The sequence below is a fragment of the Macrobrachium rosenbergii genome, chromosome 4 (genome assembly GCF_040412425.1).
Source record: "Macrobrachium rosenbergii isolate ZJJX-2024 chromosome 4, ASM4041242v1, whole genome shotgun sequence".
NCBI lineage: Eukaryota > Metazoa > Arthropoda > Malacostraca > Decapoda > Palaemonidae > Macrobrachium > Macrobrachium rosenbergii.
In genome coordinates, this window is record NC_089744.1 from 37,054,099 (window position 1) to 37,073,676 (window position 19,578).

A 19,578-nucleotide genomic window follows, 5' to 3' on the forward strand; every position below is an offset into this window, starting at 1 on the left:
GTTGAAGGTAAGTGGAAACCTAAAATACATTTACTAAAGTCAGCACAACATTTTATTTATGAAAAAAAATCAATATTTTTTATGAATACTTTTTGTTCAGAATTTGCTATGAAACGTAAAAGTTGTGGGATTTGTATATTGATTTAACTTATTATTAAGTATTTATTTAATCTTTTATCTCACTGAGGGTATATACCATGTTAATGATTACAACTTATCATAATACGAGCACTGAAATTTAGAACAAACCCACAATCATTTTCTTGCCTAAACCATCATAAGAGCTGAGCAGCCTCTCAAAAGTTCTGTGTGTTGTTTCTGATATGTAGCCAGTAAAATTGTTTTAGAGTTTGTTCTTCAGTAACAATAATCATGTTAAATTCCTCAAAACTTCGAATAGGTCAGGGCCCGGAAGTAGCAACCCAACTGCAAGAAGCTGTGACGGGCATCTTAAGCGCGGCAGACAAAGGAGAGTTGGACGTCTCTTTCGGGGAGCAACAACTTCGAGTAGCTGCCATCAGGTTGAAGGAGCACCCGGAATACGTCTGCGAGCCGGGAAGCGTTCCCAGAGGAGAACTCTGTGGTAATTTTTCTTACTTTATATCTCGATTCTTTCTCAAGTAGACAAGTCTAAACTCGTGGTTCTCAACTAGTGGTCCATGGACCACCAGTTTCTAATAAAAAAACAATACGCTAAACCTAAACCAGTGATTTTCAACTGGTGGTCCATGAACCACCATTCTCTAACAGAAAACAATACTCTAAACCTGAACCAGTGGTTCTCAACTGGTGGTCCAGGGAGTGACATTTTGTATGGTCCATGGGACAGACACTGTATTTGGTAATAAACTGGACATTGGTACACATATTTTTAAACTGACTGAAAATGCAATAAGAACAATTTTCTCCAGATAAATAACTGACCAATCATTTTATTGTGTTATTCCTATTAAAAAATTTAATGACAATCTTTAGGTTGTAGCACCAAACCCTAGTCTAGCGCACTCGTGGTCCAAAATTTGTATCCAGGCCTTGGTGAAGTTTCGGAATGCTTGGCACCTCAATGAACCATCCCCAGCTGTGTAAATATATCGCTACTGTGTTGGAAACGAACCGAAACAAAATTGTCAGTGAAAAAAGCCTTGTAGCAGAGAAATTCATTTTTTTTTTATTTTCTCGGAATTTAGCTTGTAGTTCTTGCGCAAGAAATATATTTCAATCCAAAATGTTTATAGTCTGAGCTGTTTTGATCGTTACTCAAAAAAGAAGTGGTCCACGATATTTTTTATTGGCCTGAAACTGATTGAGATCCACTGTTATAAACGATCCAGATTTCGGACGCTTGTATTTTAATGTTTTCATTAAAATACTTCTGGAAAATCAGCAAAGGAAACAGAATTAATCATTGTTCTTTTCCCACTGAGCCTCGAACCCCGTAGCGGGGAGAGAAATTCTTTCACGTCTGAGACACACCGTTGCGGTTTAATGACTGATACAGCGAATTCTCTCCTCCCTTCCCGACACGGATTCTAACCTCGGCTGGGAAAGGAAATTTCTTCATTTCTTCTTCTATTCGGATTTTCTAAAATGAATGTCAACGAAAATCAGTTCCAAAAATTCTAGGCCGTCGAGAAATTAAGAATTCTATTTCACGGCCGTCCCGTATCCACAGATCATGAAAATGGATTAATACGTTAATATAAATCACAGGTAGATAAAAAGGATCAAACATAATATAAGACTGTAATGCAAATACCACAGTACTAAGCAAATCAAGAGGTACGATTTCAGAGAAGTGTAAATGGCAAAGTATAATAAGGAAACTATGTATAAACAGAAGCTCAGACGTATCCCTTGATGAACAAGGAAATATAATGCCAAATAAACACCAAATATCGAGGGTAAACTAAGCTCCTCACCGATTGTAAATATGAAAGATTTTCTAACCTATTATGATTATGATCAGTAAATATGAAATGGTTTCAAACATCGACCTTGGTAGTGTAACACAGGTTATTCCTTATGTTTGATTATAATTTTGAACGGTGTGAGCTACGGCTGAAAAAAATTAAGTTGGCAGTGAAAAGTTTTATATAAATAGCCATCACTTTGGCGAGTAGCCTTGCTAATCGGAATGGATACCCGAAATATTGGCAGAAATAAATGAAATAGGTGTTCTCTATCTTTTGCCTACTTCTTCTATATGTATATAAATAAATATATATAAATATATTTATATATACATATACATATGTATATGTATGCATGTATATATACACGTGTATAAACATATATATACATATATATATATATATATATATATATATATATAGAGAGAGAGAGAGAGAGAGAGAGAGAGAGAGAGAGAGAGAGAGAGAGAGAGAGAGAGAGAGAGAGAGAGAGAGAGAGAGAGAGAGCAATACTGACCTAGCGACCACCGAAAACACTGATGATCAAAGAATTCCTTGAATTTAGTGAACAAGAACTAATTTTCCCTTTCAGTGAAGTGTCCTGTGGGAACATTCTACAATGTGATCCTACGGGAATGCCAAGCTTGTCCTCAAGGATCCTTCCAGCCACAAGAAGGACAAGTATCCTGCATCGTCTGTCCCGAAAACACTTCAACGAAGAGTGGAAACGCCAAAAGTGGAAACGACTGCAAAGGTTCGTAAATAACATGGCCAAAGAGAAATTTTATTCCCATCAACAGTTCCTTCAGTTTTTTATTTCTCGTTTATTGCTTTTTGTCAATTATCAGGTAGACAATGTGCGTTTCGTTTTTTGACCTTTTGTATCATTTTTATATTTGAGGATCTAAGTACTAAAATTATGTAACATACACATGCGTACTCACCCACACAGGCACACACACATACCTATGTATATATATATATATATATATATATATATATATATATATATATATATATATATATATATATATATATATATATATATATATATATATATATATATATATATATATATATATATATATATTATATATATATATATATATATATATATATATATATATATATATATATATATATATATATATATATATATACAGTATATGTGTGTGTGTGTATAAAGTTCAGGGCCTTCTGGCTTGCTCCATAACAGTGTGCATTCATTAAAATTCATAGTTATGACTATAACAATGACGTGTTTTCACCCTTCCTTACAGAATGATTTCAACTCTGTATTTGTCAGTCTGCACCTCGGCACAATATGACCTCACCCAACTAGAAAATAACATAAATGCTTGCTTCACTCACCTTTTGTTATTCGTCATGGGAATGTCAACTGACCCGAAAATATTTGATGAATGTTGAGCTGCTCTTCCTCATTTTTACCTCTCGCCGTATTTTCGCAGCTCAGTGCCTGCCAGGGTCCTTCTCCTCGGACGGCCTGGAACCCTGCACCACGTGTGACCTTGGACAGTACCAAGACGAGTACGCTTCCACTGAGTGCGCCACGTGCCCTCACAACACGACCACCTGGAGGAGAGGAAGCTGGGTTTTGGAAGAATGCAAAGGTGACTTTTGGTTTTCCTCCAGAAGTGAGGAATCTTTACCCTCCCCTAAATTCTGTTATTAGGTTCTGCGTACAAATCCAAATCACGTCTTAATCTCTCTCTCTCTCTCTCTCTCTCTCTCTCTCTCTCTCTCTCTCTCTCTCTCTCTCTCTCTTCTGCAATTTTCCATAACTTCCTCCTAAATTTTATGGACATTTTCCTCCGGTAAAGGTTCCACAATTCTGCATTATTCATAAAGATTCCCCTAACACGAATGACATTCTTTTCTCTAAACTTTTCGTAGATCATATCATATCATATCATATTTGCTTTGCTTGCCTTGTCACCAAAGTGAGCTCTATGAGTATGTCTTTATTACTCCTAGTTCATTTTTACACATCAGTTATGTTGATGAGAACAGTTTTGAGAGTACATTGCATGTTCTGGAATAAGTCTCGTAAGATACGAACAATAACCAGAAACAGGAGACAAAATTGAATATGATACCCAAAGCATGCAGTACGTACTGCTGCCAACGAGTCTTTCATACAGCTGTCATTTCTAAAATTAAATCTACATCAGAAAATTTTAATCCATCAAGACTTATGGGTTACTTGGTTTTTCTAGGCCTTGGATATGCGTTTTTTTCTACTTCTATACTTGGATGACAGCAACTTTTCTCATACTTTTTTAGTTTTAGGAAACTTTATTTTAATAGAATGAACTTATTAATGCAAAACTTATTTGAGATCTAAGAAGAGTTGACATGTAAATGTAACTGTGGAAAAAAGTTTTTAATTTGGTGAATTGAGATAAGCATCGAAAATATTGGGGAAGTACGTTAGGGAAACAGATAAAACTGAAATTAAATAATTGAACAACGAATCCGCCAATGAACATGGAACACAAACTCTTCTATATTATGATGAAACGAATAAAATCGATGTCTTCTTATGCTAGAATTGAGAAGAAAATACTGACCGAGCTGAATATAAAATAAAAACTATTTTGTGTACATTAATAGCTTTCAGCATTACTGAAGCTAAAATTTCTATTTCACAATAAAAGAGAGGGAAAGAAAGAAAGGTTTTCTCTCTTGAAACTTGTTTTTACATATTAACATGAATAAAAACAACAGTGCTTACTAATGTAAGCGTTTATGCCATCGACAAATATCTACAGCTTCTTAGAATGGTATTTGTGCATTTTTATGGAAAACATTTGGTAATTTGATGTTTAACCACATTTCAAACCAAAAGTTAATCATTTCTGAAATCATTTTGAGTTAGATATTGATGATGCAGTGTTCCGTAATAACAAAATCCAACAATAGCTGAAAACTAATTTTATTTCTTTGATGATTTATCAGTTCCATGCGAAAAGGGACACGTGTCAGAGACAGGTTTGCAGCCCTGCTTGCAATGTCCACGGGGATTTTTCCAGAAAGACGAAGGAAGAACTGAATGTACAAGGTAAGAATAATCTTGAATTACTCTTATTTACTGTTCATGTTTGTATGTTTTTGGTGCCAGGCATGGACTTTTTGTAGTAGAATTTTAATAAGACATTTCTAAATATTTCTGCACTGGATGACCATACAAGTTATGACACCAGTCGACAAGATCTATTGGCTGCGTCTTCAACCAATGTTATTATTTGTTTATTAGTTTACTTTTGTCCCTATCATGATGAAGAATTTCATATCATATTCTTTGGTTAAATCAGCAAAGTTTAAGGTACCAGGCCGTCAGTTGTTGTTGATTAAAACTGAAAAACTAGCATTAGTGGAAAAAAACATACCTCGAAAAGGAGTTCTCTTTTGTTAATCACTGTTTCAGAGACAGTTACGAAATACCGTTTCTGCAAATTTCAGTTGTGTGAAAGAGTGACTAAATCTTGTTCTATGTACGATTATTTCTAAATCGTTATTTTCCATATTCAGAGGGAGAAACTGTTGCCTAACTTAAATCAATTGTTATACCCATAACTTAAAAAATTTATTTCCACATATTTCGCTTGCTCATTTACAGGAACCATTTTCCGAACAGGTCTATCAAATTATGTGTTTAGGTTTTATCTTATGTGTTATATTACCGGATGCAGATAAATGGAAATACAAGTGCGACAGTGAATTTCTCCCGATACCCAAATGCAGCACATAGCTGGGCCAGGAGTCTGGTTAGAATTCAATTACCGTGACGCAATTAGGCAGACTAAATGCAAAGGGCTATAAATGTAAGATCATTGACATATATACATACATATATATATATACACAGTATATATACTGTATGTATATATGAATGAATTTATATCGCATTGCCATGATTTTTTACACACAAACATTAAGCTACAAATTTCGTTATTATCCAATTCGCCCTACCTCTGGAATAATATATATATATATATATATATATATATATATATATATATATATATATATATATATATATATATATACTAAAGGGGAATTATAATTGATAAGTGATTTGTCATCTCACGTGTTCGAACCGCTGGCACGAGAACCAACGGCGTTCAGTGACACACCTTAAACCATTCGGAGACTTATCAATTATAATACGCCTCCGGTATGTATATATATATATATATATATATATATATATATATATATATATATATATATATATATATATATACATATACATATACATATACATATATATGTATATATATAGATACACATATACATATATATCCATATACATATAACGCCTGTGAAAAAATTATTTACACTGTTTACATAATGTCGAACAAGCTTCGAAGCACGAGTTGTAAAATTGCGTTTAACCGCTACTGCTAATACTACTACTATTGGTGTTGCAATTTCATTGATGAAGTACCTATTGCTGTTACGACTGATTATTAAAATCACTTTCATCTAAACAACGTTAAGGTGTCCGGATGGAGTGACAACTGCCTCCCCAGGCTCCACTTCAATATTTGACTGCGAAGGTATAACAGGTCAGGAACAGGTAATTATTACGTGGGTTCTGTGTAAACTACATAAAAAGCATATCATGCAATTACTATTCCTTTCATAGCAACAATAAAATAAATCTGCTGAAACGAAAACATGCATACAAGATGTATCATTGCAAATAAAAAAAATTTTAAATACATATATTTATATTTATCACAGCTTACGAAGATCATCTGATATGGATATATGTAATTTTTACTATTTAGCTTAATTGAAGAATAACGACATTTACACTTTATACCAAAAGGCCGCCTACACAGACCTTCCAACATTGCCCATTAACGACTGCTTTAGCGCTCCGTGCTTTAATGGGGCAACTTGCTCGCCCATGGAGTTCGGCTACTTGTGCCACTGTCGTCCTGGATATTCAGGTGAGTACAGACATACATGCATGCACACATACATACACGACTTTATATATATATAAACGTTTATATTGGCGAGACGAGGCTGGTAACTTGTGTATAAAGTATGTGTATGTGTGCAGGCTCATACTTCATATGCGTTTGTCAAATGTGTTGTGTTAACGTTTCCAAAATCAAAGTAGGTTTTTAATAAAGTTTTTCTTTGCAACTTTGTTGAAGCTCTGCTCGACTCTTTCCTTGTTGTCATGCCTTCATTTTCCCCTACTATTCCAATATTTCCGTGATTTTTGTAACCCTTTTTCAGGAAAAACTTTGTAACTTGAAACCATCGTCTGTAACATGTCTCTGAAATCTGCATACTTGTACAAATGTATCTTTGTGTAACGACCGAGGTGACCAAAGCTATTTAAAGCAAGCAAGTGGAATCTCGCACTGAAAACTAAAGAAGACAGGGATTTCTTAAACCTGGAGAACAATGTTCAGTGTGATACATATATAAAAAACAGAGAGAGAGAGAGAGAGAGAGAGAGAGAGAGAGAGAGAGAGAGAGAGAGAGAGAGAGAGAGAGAGAGAGATAGCTTACAGTTGCCTTCAGAATTTTAGTTACTAAAAGTATACAGTGTTTTTGCAAGTATAAAGCAACAATATGTTGAATAATCACTGATTTCTGGGGTTCGAAATTATGGAAAGCTACTATTGAATACATCATAAGCTAGTGAAAAAATTGCGATATCAATATGTCAGCGTTTCTGTCCCAGGACAGGGGAACTCAATCCAAGCATGAAAAGGGCCCCTGGGGTCGAGAGAAGTGACATCATCCCCTGAAGAGGCACTGGTGGTTTCATTTATGGGTTGGACAATTTAAGTTAAGATCGCAAACAGAGCGTGAAACAATTCTGTGGTATCAAAGGTCAGTCGCCTTACTTTAAGTCCCTTGCGATAGGTCTGCCCACGCGGCACTGGCTGGACATAATATGTCGGAACAGACAGAGCGGACAAACACACAGACAGACAAATGTGACTAATATGTCTGACTGATAAAGAATGAGGTTTTCGTCGCTGAAGATATCGTTTCTACTAGACTGCGGTACATTTCAAAACTGATCTCAATAAAAGAATAATCATCTTTACACGACTCTTCTGAAACAAAAAATTAAATGAGTAATCTACATATTACATTATTCTTTCACGTATGTTTTCCTATAATGTGCGGGTGTAGTTATGAAAGCTGCTAAAAAAAAAAAAAAAAAAAAACTGAAGAACGCATACCACCCTCTACCAAGTGTCAAACCCCAATGGCCACATATTGCTGTGGACCAGAAAAGTTTAGCTCTCGGGATCCAAACGAAATTTTACTGTTTAAGAGGAGTTAAAACATCCAGCTAGACTTTGCAGATGCAAGTATTAACATTTGCTGTCAAATTCTACGGCAATGTCCCGTAGGGTTTCTGTTTCTTCATCTTGAAACAGCCTGAAACAGCTTCTTCCCGAAAAGTTACATTTCTATCTTTTCAAAAATCTGATCACTTGTTGGCAGTCAAGAGCCCTCCTCCAGTCAAATTTTTGAGGAATCTAGACCTAACTATTCGCGAAAGCCTAAATCAAAAAAGTCAAACAAAACTAATAACTTGCTCGGCGGAGGCAATATAAAAAAAAAAAGTAATCATTCACTGGCTCTTTAAAAGAAAAAATGAGTCGGGTGAATATTTGCATTAACAATTTAAATAAACATTCATACATAGTTGATGTAAATTTTCGTCTGATTCATTTTTCCTTTCTTTAAGAGTCAATTAATGACTAGCTTTTTTTTTTGTAGTACTTCCGTCAAGAAAGTTAATAGTTTTGTTTAGCTTGTCTGTTTGTTTGTTAGTAAGTTTTCTCGACAAGTTATGCCTAGATTCGATAAAAATTTTCTTATTGTTTTTTCTTATGACTTATTCCTTGTACGATTTATCCACTGCAGGTCAACAGTGTGAAGAGGAGCTCAACGAGTGTGAGAGTGAGCCCTGCCTCAACAACGGAACCTGCGTTGACCTTCTCGACAGCTTCGCCTGCGAATGTCCTCATGGGTACGAAGGTGCCCAGTGCGAGACGGACATCAACGAATGTCAGCCCAACCCTTGTCAAAATGGGGCGACCTGCGTCGACATGATCGATGCTTTCAAATGCATCTGTCAGTCAGGATATACAGGTAATCATTCGTTAATGTTTCCATTGGTTGGTTTCGTACAATTTCGCTTGAATAGAATCATTTTTGGACCTTTTTATGGCTTTTTGTAAGTAGCCGAGTTATTTTGTCTCGTGGCCGCAACTTTTTTTTTTAAAGTTGGGCATTATTAGGGACTCAGAGTGATTTTTTTGGCTAATCTAATCGGCTCATTCGATTTATATAGAAGCAGTATTTCCGATAAACCATGTTTGTGTTATTATTATTATTATTATTATTATTATTATTATTATTATTATTATTATTATTATTATTATTATTACTCATGGGCATAAAATCTTAGAGAATAAGCCAATAAAATGTAACTGAATGAAATTTCCAAATATGTAACAAGGGAAAGACAGGGCAAAAAAAGAAAAAAAGTTAAACTTATTTTATATTTAATGAAGAATAATATATTATTAGTTACAAATAGATAAATAAATAAATACTAAATAATAAATAATAGGAGAGAAGTAAACAATGAAAAGCAGGCGCCCTGATATATATATTGATCTGTTAATAGACTAATAAACAAGTGAAAGATACCAGCAGTAAACAAAGAAAATAAAGCTACCCCTGAACGGAGTCTTCAACAAGGGAGCTCAAAATTCTCGCACAAGGAAGACCTCGGATCAGGAATCCATTTCTCCTTCCCGATAACTCCGTTCCTTCCAACGCAAATGAGCTTTAATAAAAGGAAAAGGGACCTTGCTTAAAGATATATATATCTTTTCTCCGTGGCAGGCGAGATATGCGACACAGACATCGACGAGTGCGCCACCAGCCCCTGCGCCTCCGGCGCGACCTGCGAGGACCTGCTCAACGACATCTTCTGTCACTGTCCTCCGGGAGACACCGGCAGGTTCTGCGAAACCCACATCAACGAGTGCGACTCCTCCCCCTGCGACCACGGCCTTTGTCTCGACGAAGTCAATGCTTTCAAGTTGGTATCAACCAGAGTTTTTTTTTTCTCTTTTTTTTTTTTTTTGTTCCCGGTTGGGGAAAGGTAGGGTGTGCTACAGTATTATTCGCGTCCGACCTTGCATGCATGCAATGCAATGCATGGACGTATACATGCGTGCCCACATACTTACATATCTATCTATCTATCTATTATTATATATGTATATATATACATACATATATTATAAATATATATGTATGAATATAATATATATACATAAATGTACATACATATATATATACATATATATGTATATATATACATATACACATATATATACATGTGTGTATATATATATACTGTATGTATGTATGTATGTATATATAAATGTGTGTATGACTGTATGAGTGTATGACTGGGTGTAAATCCTGACCTTGTTTCGACTTTACATAAAAGCCATTTTCAGAGGACCGATATACAGTAGTAGAATTTTACAACATATATATCTTAGGGTGACAGTAAAAACGAATGTACAAACTGTTGGAAACCAGTTATAGACACGTTTATGTCTGTATGTATGTGGAAGCAAAAATAGGTATTATACACCGGTATAACTCCAATAATATGTGCCGCACCATAAAATGTATCATTGTTTCAGAGCTGTCCCTTCATAATCACTATAGCGGACAGAATATAAAGAAACCCAAACTCCACCGCTTGCTGTTTATATACAAAAAATACAGAAACACATATAATTTTGCCAGGACAAGATCAATGTTAATTTACCCAAAGTAGAGATATGAAGATCTACTGTAATAGAGCCTCGATGGCCAAGTCGGTTAGAGCAGCAGCTTCGGACTTCACAGAGTTCTGTGGCGCGGGTTCAGATCGGCAACTGACCGGTCAGAGAGGCGGACACTTCGCTATCCGTGTAGACACCCCGGGATTATGTATGTAATCAACGGATAGGTTTGCTTAAAAGCAAATGGGTGTTACAGACTAATACACACACAAACAAAGCCACTCCAACATCTCCTAAAAACATAACAGACACCTCACACGCCTCGAACTGTCGACCTAACCGCTCAACGTCTCCTCGCTGCTGGGAGAAAGGGATGGTGACTGGTACAATACATGTATACGCTATCGGGGTCTAAACGATGTCAGGCAGGGCAGCCGATCGAGACTACGGTCTACCCCAAAGCCAAATCAAAGTCCTCCAAAGAAGACATCGTGCTTACCCCATACAAAAATGGGAAAAAAGCACGTTAAAAGAAGAAGAAAAGAAGAAGAGGTATGAAGATCCAATGTTTGTAGTTAGGCATTTGTGCCAGAGGAAATGGAGAAAAACTGAATGCAACTTATAAGGTCCTATATTAAGTTTGGGAAAGAAATGAAAAGACGGTTTAGAGGGCTGGTTAATCTTTATATAAATGAAAATAAGACAAAATAGGAAATGAACGGGAGGAATTGATATGAATTTGTAAAGCATTTGTATCAGCATCACTGGTTCTTGTGATGAAATTCCACAGACATCTGAAAGATTCTGAAAGAACGCATAAGAGAAAAAAGTTGAACGTTAATGTGAACATAAGCAAGGCTAATATTTGGAGAGGGTAAGAGGGCCCAGGAAGGAGATACGCACTTTGATATAGATTGTGGGAAAGCGGAAATAAATGACCAATACCAGTCAGCATCCGGAAGTAAAATTTTCACAACGATAGGAAGAGAGAAGTGGTAAATCAGAGAATAGTCTGATGAAGCAAGTAAAAAAATGAAAGAAGCAATGGCGTAAAAAACAGAGTGAAAGAGGAAAAGGGTATATAAGGAAGCAACAACTGGAATGTATGGATTATTAAGTCAAATTTTTTACGGAGTAAAACCAGTCCTGTGATTAAAATGAAAAGGTTTGGTCATTGATGTTAATTGTCAACATAGTATAATATAATATGAAGTAAGAAGAGATGAAAGTTGACAAAGTACTGTAATACTGAATATATATATAATATATATATATATATATATATATATATATATATATATATATATATATATATATATTTAGATATAGATATAGATATATGTGTGTGTATGTGTATATGCATAATATGTAGGGAGGTGAGCATAATGAGTGGGAGCTGGAAATGAGCGGAGATTTATGGAAGCGATGACAGTGAAAGCACAGGATAGGCAGAGTACCGGAATTTCGCAGATGATCTTTGCATCGCCATCACCCTGTTGTAGGATGAGATAACGGGTATTAAAGGAATCGCAGATATCTGCCGATGATACAGTACTGATTAGGGGAAGCGAAGAAACTAGTACAAAATAAAGTCTGCAAGTGTATGCAAGAGGAAAAATGTGATAGTAAACTATCTCCAAGCAAATACATTGTATAAATGTATGCATATATATATATATATATATATATATATATATATATATATATATATATATATATATATATATATATATGGTTATATACTTTGTTATATAGTGTGTTCATGCGCGCGTGAGCATCGTTGACAATCAAACCTTTAATGTACCGAAGACGGAAAACAAATTAACTCAGTCGTGTTAGATTAGCTTTGCAAAGGCCATCCTGCTGTCAAAATGGTAAAGCAGAAAGAATAAACAGGTAAGTGTAATTAGCTGAACTATTGTGTAACTGACGGCTGCCTCTACCATTACATTAGACAATGTTAACTGGGTAAGACATCTTAATTTCGCTTTGCTAGCGTTTCCCTTTTAGCGCGTCTAAGACAATAAACTAACCACAGCCCTGGCGATTATCCGAAAAGAATAACACTGAAAAGATTTATTTCATTGCAATATATTGGGCTTTGATGAATTTATTTTCAAGATGAATTTTTTCGGTGAGCTTTCCATAATTACAGATAATATACTTCGTCGAAAGTTAGTCACCCCTCTTGAATTTATCCATATCTAGTAACAGAGGATCGAAAAATAAATTCTCTCTATATACTATCATCATGATAGCATAGAGATATTTTGGAAAAGCCGTGCCAATTCTTAAATTTACATTGATCAGCAAGTGGTAAATGTGTTGTTTTTAGCTAATTGGTAAAAAAAAAAAATGTCTATAAATGTCATTTATTTCAAACGATTATTTGTTAACATTAAATCTTTACCAAGGTATTGTAGGTAACATGGTTCTGAAACAGAGTACCATGACATAAATCTTTGTACGCTTTACATTTTCTAAACTTATTTTCTCTATTGTATCAATGATTAGGACACGAGTCATAATTTTTTTTTGTGTAGGATTCACAGCAACATTGCTTACAATACCGTGGTAATAATACTTACGGCAAAAATACAGCATCATTAAAAAGGATTCCAATTCTTTTTAATCACTGAGTTCTTTTTGATCAGTGAATTCTTTTTAATCTTCTTTGTAATCACTGAATTCTTTTTGATCACTGAATTCTTTTTAATCTTCTTTGTAGTCACTGGATTCTTTTTGATCACTGAATTCTTTTGATCACTGAATTCTTTTTAATCTTTTTAATCACTGAATTCTTTTTAATCACTGAATTCTTTTTGATCACTGAATTCTTTTTGATCACTGAATCTTCTTAATCACTGAATTATTTTTGATCACTGAATTCTTTTTTGACCACTGAATTCTTTTTAATCACTGAATTCTTTTAAATCTTCTTTTTAATCACTGAATTATTTTTATCACTGAATTCTTTTTGATCACTGAATTCTTTTTAATCTTCTTTTTGGTCACTGAATTCTTTTTAATCTTATTTTTAATCACTGAATTCTTTTTGATCACTGCTCAGGTGCGTTTGTGAACCCGGATACACGGGAGTTACCTGTGACGTGGACATAGACGACTGCGCGTCCCAACCTTGCCAAAACGGTGGAACCTGTACGGACTGGGTCAATGGATTTTCGTGCACCTGTGCCCCCGGTTTCAGTGACAAACTTTGTCAGACAGGTAGGCTGATATAAGGTAGACATGACTGTATATCCGATGTAATTTATTTTATCTATATAACATATGTAACCATTATGTATTGTTATTTTAAGATAATCTGCTTTATTTGTATTGCTAAAGACTGTCGCATGATTATTTTGAATTTTTTTCGGAATCTGTTGTAAGTGGTCTGAGAAATGACTTAATGACTTGGGATATTCATGAGACTGTTTTCAATATGTGTATATATACTGTATATATGTACGTATATATATACATTTGTGTGTGAGTATATTTAGATATAAATATATATATATATATATATATATATATATATATATATATATATATATATATATATATATATATATATATATATGGGGTGTGTGAATATATATATATATATATATATATATATATATATATATATATATATATATATATATATATATATATATATATATATATATATATAAATGTGTGTGTGTTTTATGTACATATGTATGTACATTTTTGACTGATCAATTGATTGATTGATTTATTGGTTTCCAGAGATGCCTACTGATTTCGTGCTTGATTTCCCCACCTCTGGGATATTAAATTATGTTACCATCGAGAACCTTCCACGTGACCTCACAAGTGTAAGTAGTTTTTCTGCGTCCCATTATTAAAATACTGTTTCACCATCTGGGTCTCTCGGCTGGAGCGTGACCGACTGTGCAAAAAGCTTTTTGATTTTAGATTAAATTATTATTTTTTTTCATTTACTGGAGTCATACTTCCAATATGTTTGTAGATTTGTCACTCAGAGTCCAAAGTTATCATTGATTTCCTTTCGATAATTCGTTCTCTAAAATTTTTGAGCTCTTGAGATATTAAACCGCTAACATTTTTAGTCTTGAACCAAACAAAAACTTCTTTCAGTTTTCTTCTGAAGATGGAAAGAGAAACCCACAAGATTCTTGTGTATAACTTGTTTACTGGTAAATATTTACATATTACTTTGATCTCGAGCACTTTCAGGTCCTAACTGTGACCCTTTTTCAAGAGATGAGGTAGTCAGGCTGGTTCAAGGCCCAGCAATCTTCTGGAACTTCTTCTCCCTGGTCTGTCATTTATATGATGGCTGTCCTGGTTTCCATTCTCTTGAGAGTTGTTAATCTCCTCCTGTCGGTTTGATATATCCTGGGATCTGATGGCCAGTGGTATTAATCCTTGTGGTATGTGAGTAGTCACCATCGGTCTGTTGGGCTTAGGAGACCTGAGGTAAACCTCCAGGTCAGAAGGGTCGATCTTGGCTAACATCTTCATAGGAGGGAGTAAAGGGGCACTCATCAGGGATTTCTGAAACAAAGGATTTACCTCAGAAGATCCCATAAGCCGATCTTTAATATTAAAAGAAGCTAAGATCGACCCTTCTGACCTGGAGGTTAGGTCTCCTGCCCAACAGACCAATGGTGACTACTCACATACCACAAGGATTAATACCACTGACCATCAGATCAGGATATCAAACCGACAGGAGGAGATTAACAACTCTCAAGAGAATGGAAACCAGGACAGCCATCATATAAATGACAGCACAGGGAGAAGAAGTTCCAGAAGATTGCTGGGCCTTGAACCAGCCTGACTACCTCATCTCTTGAAAAAGGGTCACAGTTAGGACCTGAGTGCTCGAGATCAAAGTAATATGTAAATATTTACCAGTAAACAAGTTATACACAAGAATCGTGTGGGTTTCTCTTTCCATTTTTAGTCTTATTATTGTCTGTATGCTTGGTAATAATAAGACTAAAAATGTTAGCAGTTTAATATCTCAAGAGCTCAAAAATCTTAGAGAACGAATTATCGAAAGGAAATCAATGATTACTTTGGACTGTGAGTGACAAAGCTACAAACATATTTGAAGTTTAACTCCAGTAAAATTATCATATTATAAACGAAGAGAGCAAATATAAGGTTCACGAAAAAATCTCTATCAACTTCATGGTTGGTTCTCTAAGTAGCTTAAATCCCTGCCATTATATATAATAACTACCGACGTTTCGAAAACTGTACAACAGTGTTAAAAAGAAAAATCCTCATTTACGACATATCTTCAAGATGGGCCGCTGTGGTTTAATTAGGGAGAAACAATCGGGGTTTCTTACTGAATATGAACAGTGGCGATAAGTAAGTTTTACTAACATTAAAATCTTAATTTGTTTTAAATTGATTTTAATTCATCTTTAGTCACATATACTGCACAGTTATGGTAAGTCGAAACTCACCTGTTTTCTGTTTACGCAACTGTGCTTCAGTTCATTTTTAAATATACAATTACGACTCGAGTCAAAATTCATCACAATGAATCTGAATTCATAATGAATTATACATGTTTATGGTAGGAGTCAAAATTCATCACAATGAATCTCAATTCATAATGAATTATACATTTATGGCAGGAGTAAAAATCCATCAAAATGAATCTCAATTCATAATGAATCATAAGTTTATGGTAGGAGTCAAAATCCATCACAATGAATCTCAATTCATAATGAATGATAAATTTATGGCAGGAGTCAAAATCCATCACAATGAATCTCAATTCATAATGAATTATACATTTATGGCAGGAGTAAAAATCCATCAAAATGAATCTCAATTCATAATGAATCATAAGTTTATGGTAGGAGTCAAAATCCATCACAATGAATCTCAATTCATAATGAATTATACATTTATGGCAGGAATAAAAATCCATCAAAATGAATCTCAATTCATAATGAATCATAAATTTATGGCAGGAGTCAAAATCCATCACAATGAATCTCAATTCATAATGAATTATACATTTATGGTAGGAGTCAAAATCCATCACAATGAATCTCAATTCATAATGAATCATAAATTTATGGTAGGAGTCAAAATTCATCATATCTGTGCACGTTTCAGGCATCAGTATGCTTCTGGCTTCGTTCTGACGACAGAGAAAATTATGGCACCCCTTTCAGCTACGCTACAGACGAATACGACAATGCTCTAGCAATAACGGATTACAATGGGTAAGGGATATTGATATCTGGGCGACATTGTGTTTATTATATAGATCCAATTTCATTTCCGCCACTTCTTTTACTTCTCTTCCTCCATATCCTCCTGAGCCAAAGCTTCTTGCCTCGTTTTCTGATCATCCCTTTTATTACTGATTATACCTTCTTATTCTGTCTAAAATTCAACGGTTATTGTTCGTGTTCTAATTACGCTCTAATATGATTTTACCTTTGATAAATTTGGCAGTTTCAAAGGTAGAGCATCTAGATTCGAAAGGCGTACGAACTACGTAAGAAAGAAACCCATGTGATGTCATTTGGGGCCCTGACACCCGCGAAACCATAAAACTGATTGTTTTGAACATTTTCCATTACACCTTTAGCGAGTCTTTTGAGCACCTCGAAAACGAAATATCACCTTATATACTTTTATGTTGTTATTACTGTTAACCTTATAAAAAAAAGACATCCTTCAGAAATTTTGATTAGATTTCTCTATGGACTGTCCATCTTTGTTACAACCTCACCTTTTATTAAAGTTATCAACGAGGTCATCGAACTTGCTCGTATATAAAAAAAAAATTCAAAATAGGGAACACGGAGAAATTATATATATATATATATATATATATATATATATATATATATATATATATATATATATATATATATATATATATATATATATATAGTATATGTATGTATACATATGTACATATACAAAGTATATATATGTATACATATATATATATAAATATATAAATATTTATATATATATATATACATATGTATACATACATATACTACTGTATATATATTGTATATATATATACTATAAAGTGTGTCTCTGCCCGTGTTGAATAACAACTGGTAGATTTAAAAAGAAATACTAAAAACTGGATATCAATGCTTCATAGCTAATTAAAATATGAACAGGAAAACATACCCGAGTGTACCTCTTCAAGCACTGTCATTTTCATTGGTATCATTATCACTTCAGGTTCGTGTTATATGTCAATGGCGAGAAGCGAATCACAGATGTACAGGGAAATGATGGCCACTGGCATATGCTGTGTGCTACCTGGAAGAGCGCCAATGGAACCTGGGCTCTTTACTTCGATGGAAAATTAGAAGACAGCGGAACAGGACTAGCGGCTGATACCTTCATAAACGGTAAATGTATTTCATTATCTGTCATGTTATATGTGCTGAGATGGAACGTAGCCAGCCACAAAGCTTAGAAAAAGTGAAGTGTGATGTGCGTGACAAGGAGCATGGGTACGACTGGCCTCATTCTTTTATTCCTCCAGATATAATCTTATTTTGAAGAGAGTATGTACTCACTTGTTTTGTCTGAAGTCTAGAAACTTTTTCTGCACCTACTACAGAGAATGAAAGGTCTTTATGATAGAAAATGTGATGAAAATTCTTCTTGTTAATCTTTGAAACTCTAGCTAAACAAGGATAAAACCTCCATACAGAAAACTTCCACATTACCGTTCGATTCATTTACTTACCCATATGGTTTACCAGTTGCACATCAACCCCTACGTTGTATCTCCTATGCATTCCAAGTATAGTAGATACTGTGATACTCCAGTAACTTCTCCAGTCACCACAATCTTCTTTCCCCTTATCCAGAGTAACATAACATTCCTCGCGCAACCTGGTGAGCATTCATTTACCCAAACACCACCGCTTCATAGCCTCACATTTCTATCCCCCAGCAAATACTGACGCCTCACCATTTCATTCTTACTCTTCCCCATTCCCTGACTAATACATACATACTGTCACAACTCTCCTCCGGTTAAACTTAATTTACCATAAAAAATACTTAATACCTTTGTAATATTTGAAAAGTCCCACCATTACTGTTGGTGAAGCAACCACTAAATTTTCCTAAGGCGTACTTCTTTCAACCACACCCCAGACAATTACTAGGTATCATTCCAAGTTCTAAACACCCCGCCTTTTCAGTCTGGTCTCATTAAGGATTCCAGCAACCAGATTTGTCTCCTTAAACAAATAAGCAATCATAATTTCTTCATTTACTTAACATATCCACACGTACATGCACACATACATGCACACATATACATATATATATATATATATATATATATATATATATATATATATATATATATATATATATATATATATATATATATGTGTGTGTGTGTGTGTGTGTGTGTGTGTGTGTGTGTGTGTATCACTTGTTTTGTACTGTAAAAGTAGATGATATTCTCTAGTGCCTTTTGTTGATGACACCCAATTCACACATTATTCCAACAGGGAGTCCCGGTTTTCATGAAACTTATGAAAAGTATTGTTCCTACAGGCACAGGAACAGTTATCCTGGGTCAGGAGCAGGACCAGAGGGGAGGAGGCTACAACCCACAGGAAAGTTTCACTGGTGAGCTGACCCGCCTGGACGTTTGGGATGAATACCTCTCCCCCGAATTCGTCTCTGAGACTTTCGTCCAGTGCAACAGATATGTTGGAAACACCATTGGATGGCCTGACGTCCAAGCCGGAATCAAAGGGCAAGTTACGGTGAGTTATCTCACATACACTATGCTGACACTTCATCTC

General features: G+C 34.8%; 1 protein-coding gene across 2 annotated transcripts in view; it reads left to right on the forward strand.

The window, feature by feature from the left end:
* Positions 1–19,578, forward strand: part of LOC136832717 (sushi, von Willebrand factor type A, EGF and pentraxin domain-containing protein 1-like) — a 149,494-nt gene that overhangs the window by 91,381 nt on the left and 38,535 nt on the right. For both annotated transcript variants that reach the window (XM_067094205.1, XM_067094216.1), the window contains exons 17-30: positions 1–7; positions 401–583; positions 2,503–2,664; positions 3,380–3,541; positions 4,890–4,992; positions 6,435–6,513; positions 6,769–6,892; positions 8,850–9,077; positions 9,840–10,038; positions 13,812–13,969; positions 14,501–14,589; positions 16,883–16,992; positions 17,981–18,153; positions 19,325–19,539. The exon at positions 1–7 is cut by the window's left edge and continues 774 nt beyond it. In XM_067094205.1, the coding sequence (XP_066950306.1) occupies positions 1–7; positions 401–583; positions 2,503–2,664; positions 3,380–3,541; positions 4,890–4,992; positions 6,435–6,513; positions 6,769–6,892; positions 8,850–9,077; positions 9,840–10,038; positions 13,812–13,969; positions 14,501–14,589; positions 16,883–16,992; positions 17,981–18,153; positions 19,325–19,539 (1,992 nt within the window). The remainder of the gene's footprint in view (positions 8–400; positions 584–2,502; positions 2,665–3,379; positions 3,542–4,889; positions 4,993–6,434; positions 6,514–6,768; positions 6,893–8,849; positions 9,078–9,839; positions 10,039–13,811; positions 13,970–14,500; positions 14,590–16,882; positions 16,993–17,980; positions 18,154–19,324; positions 19,540–19,578) is intronic.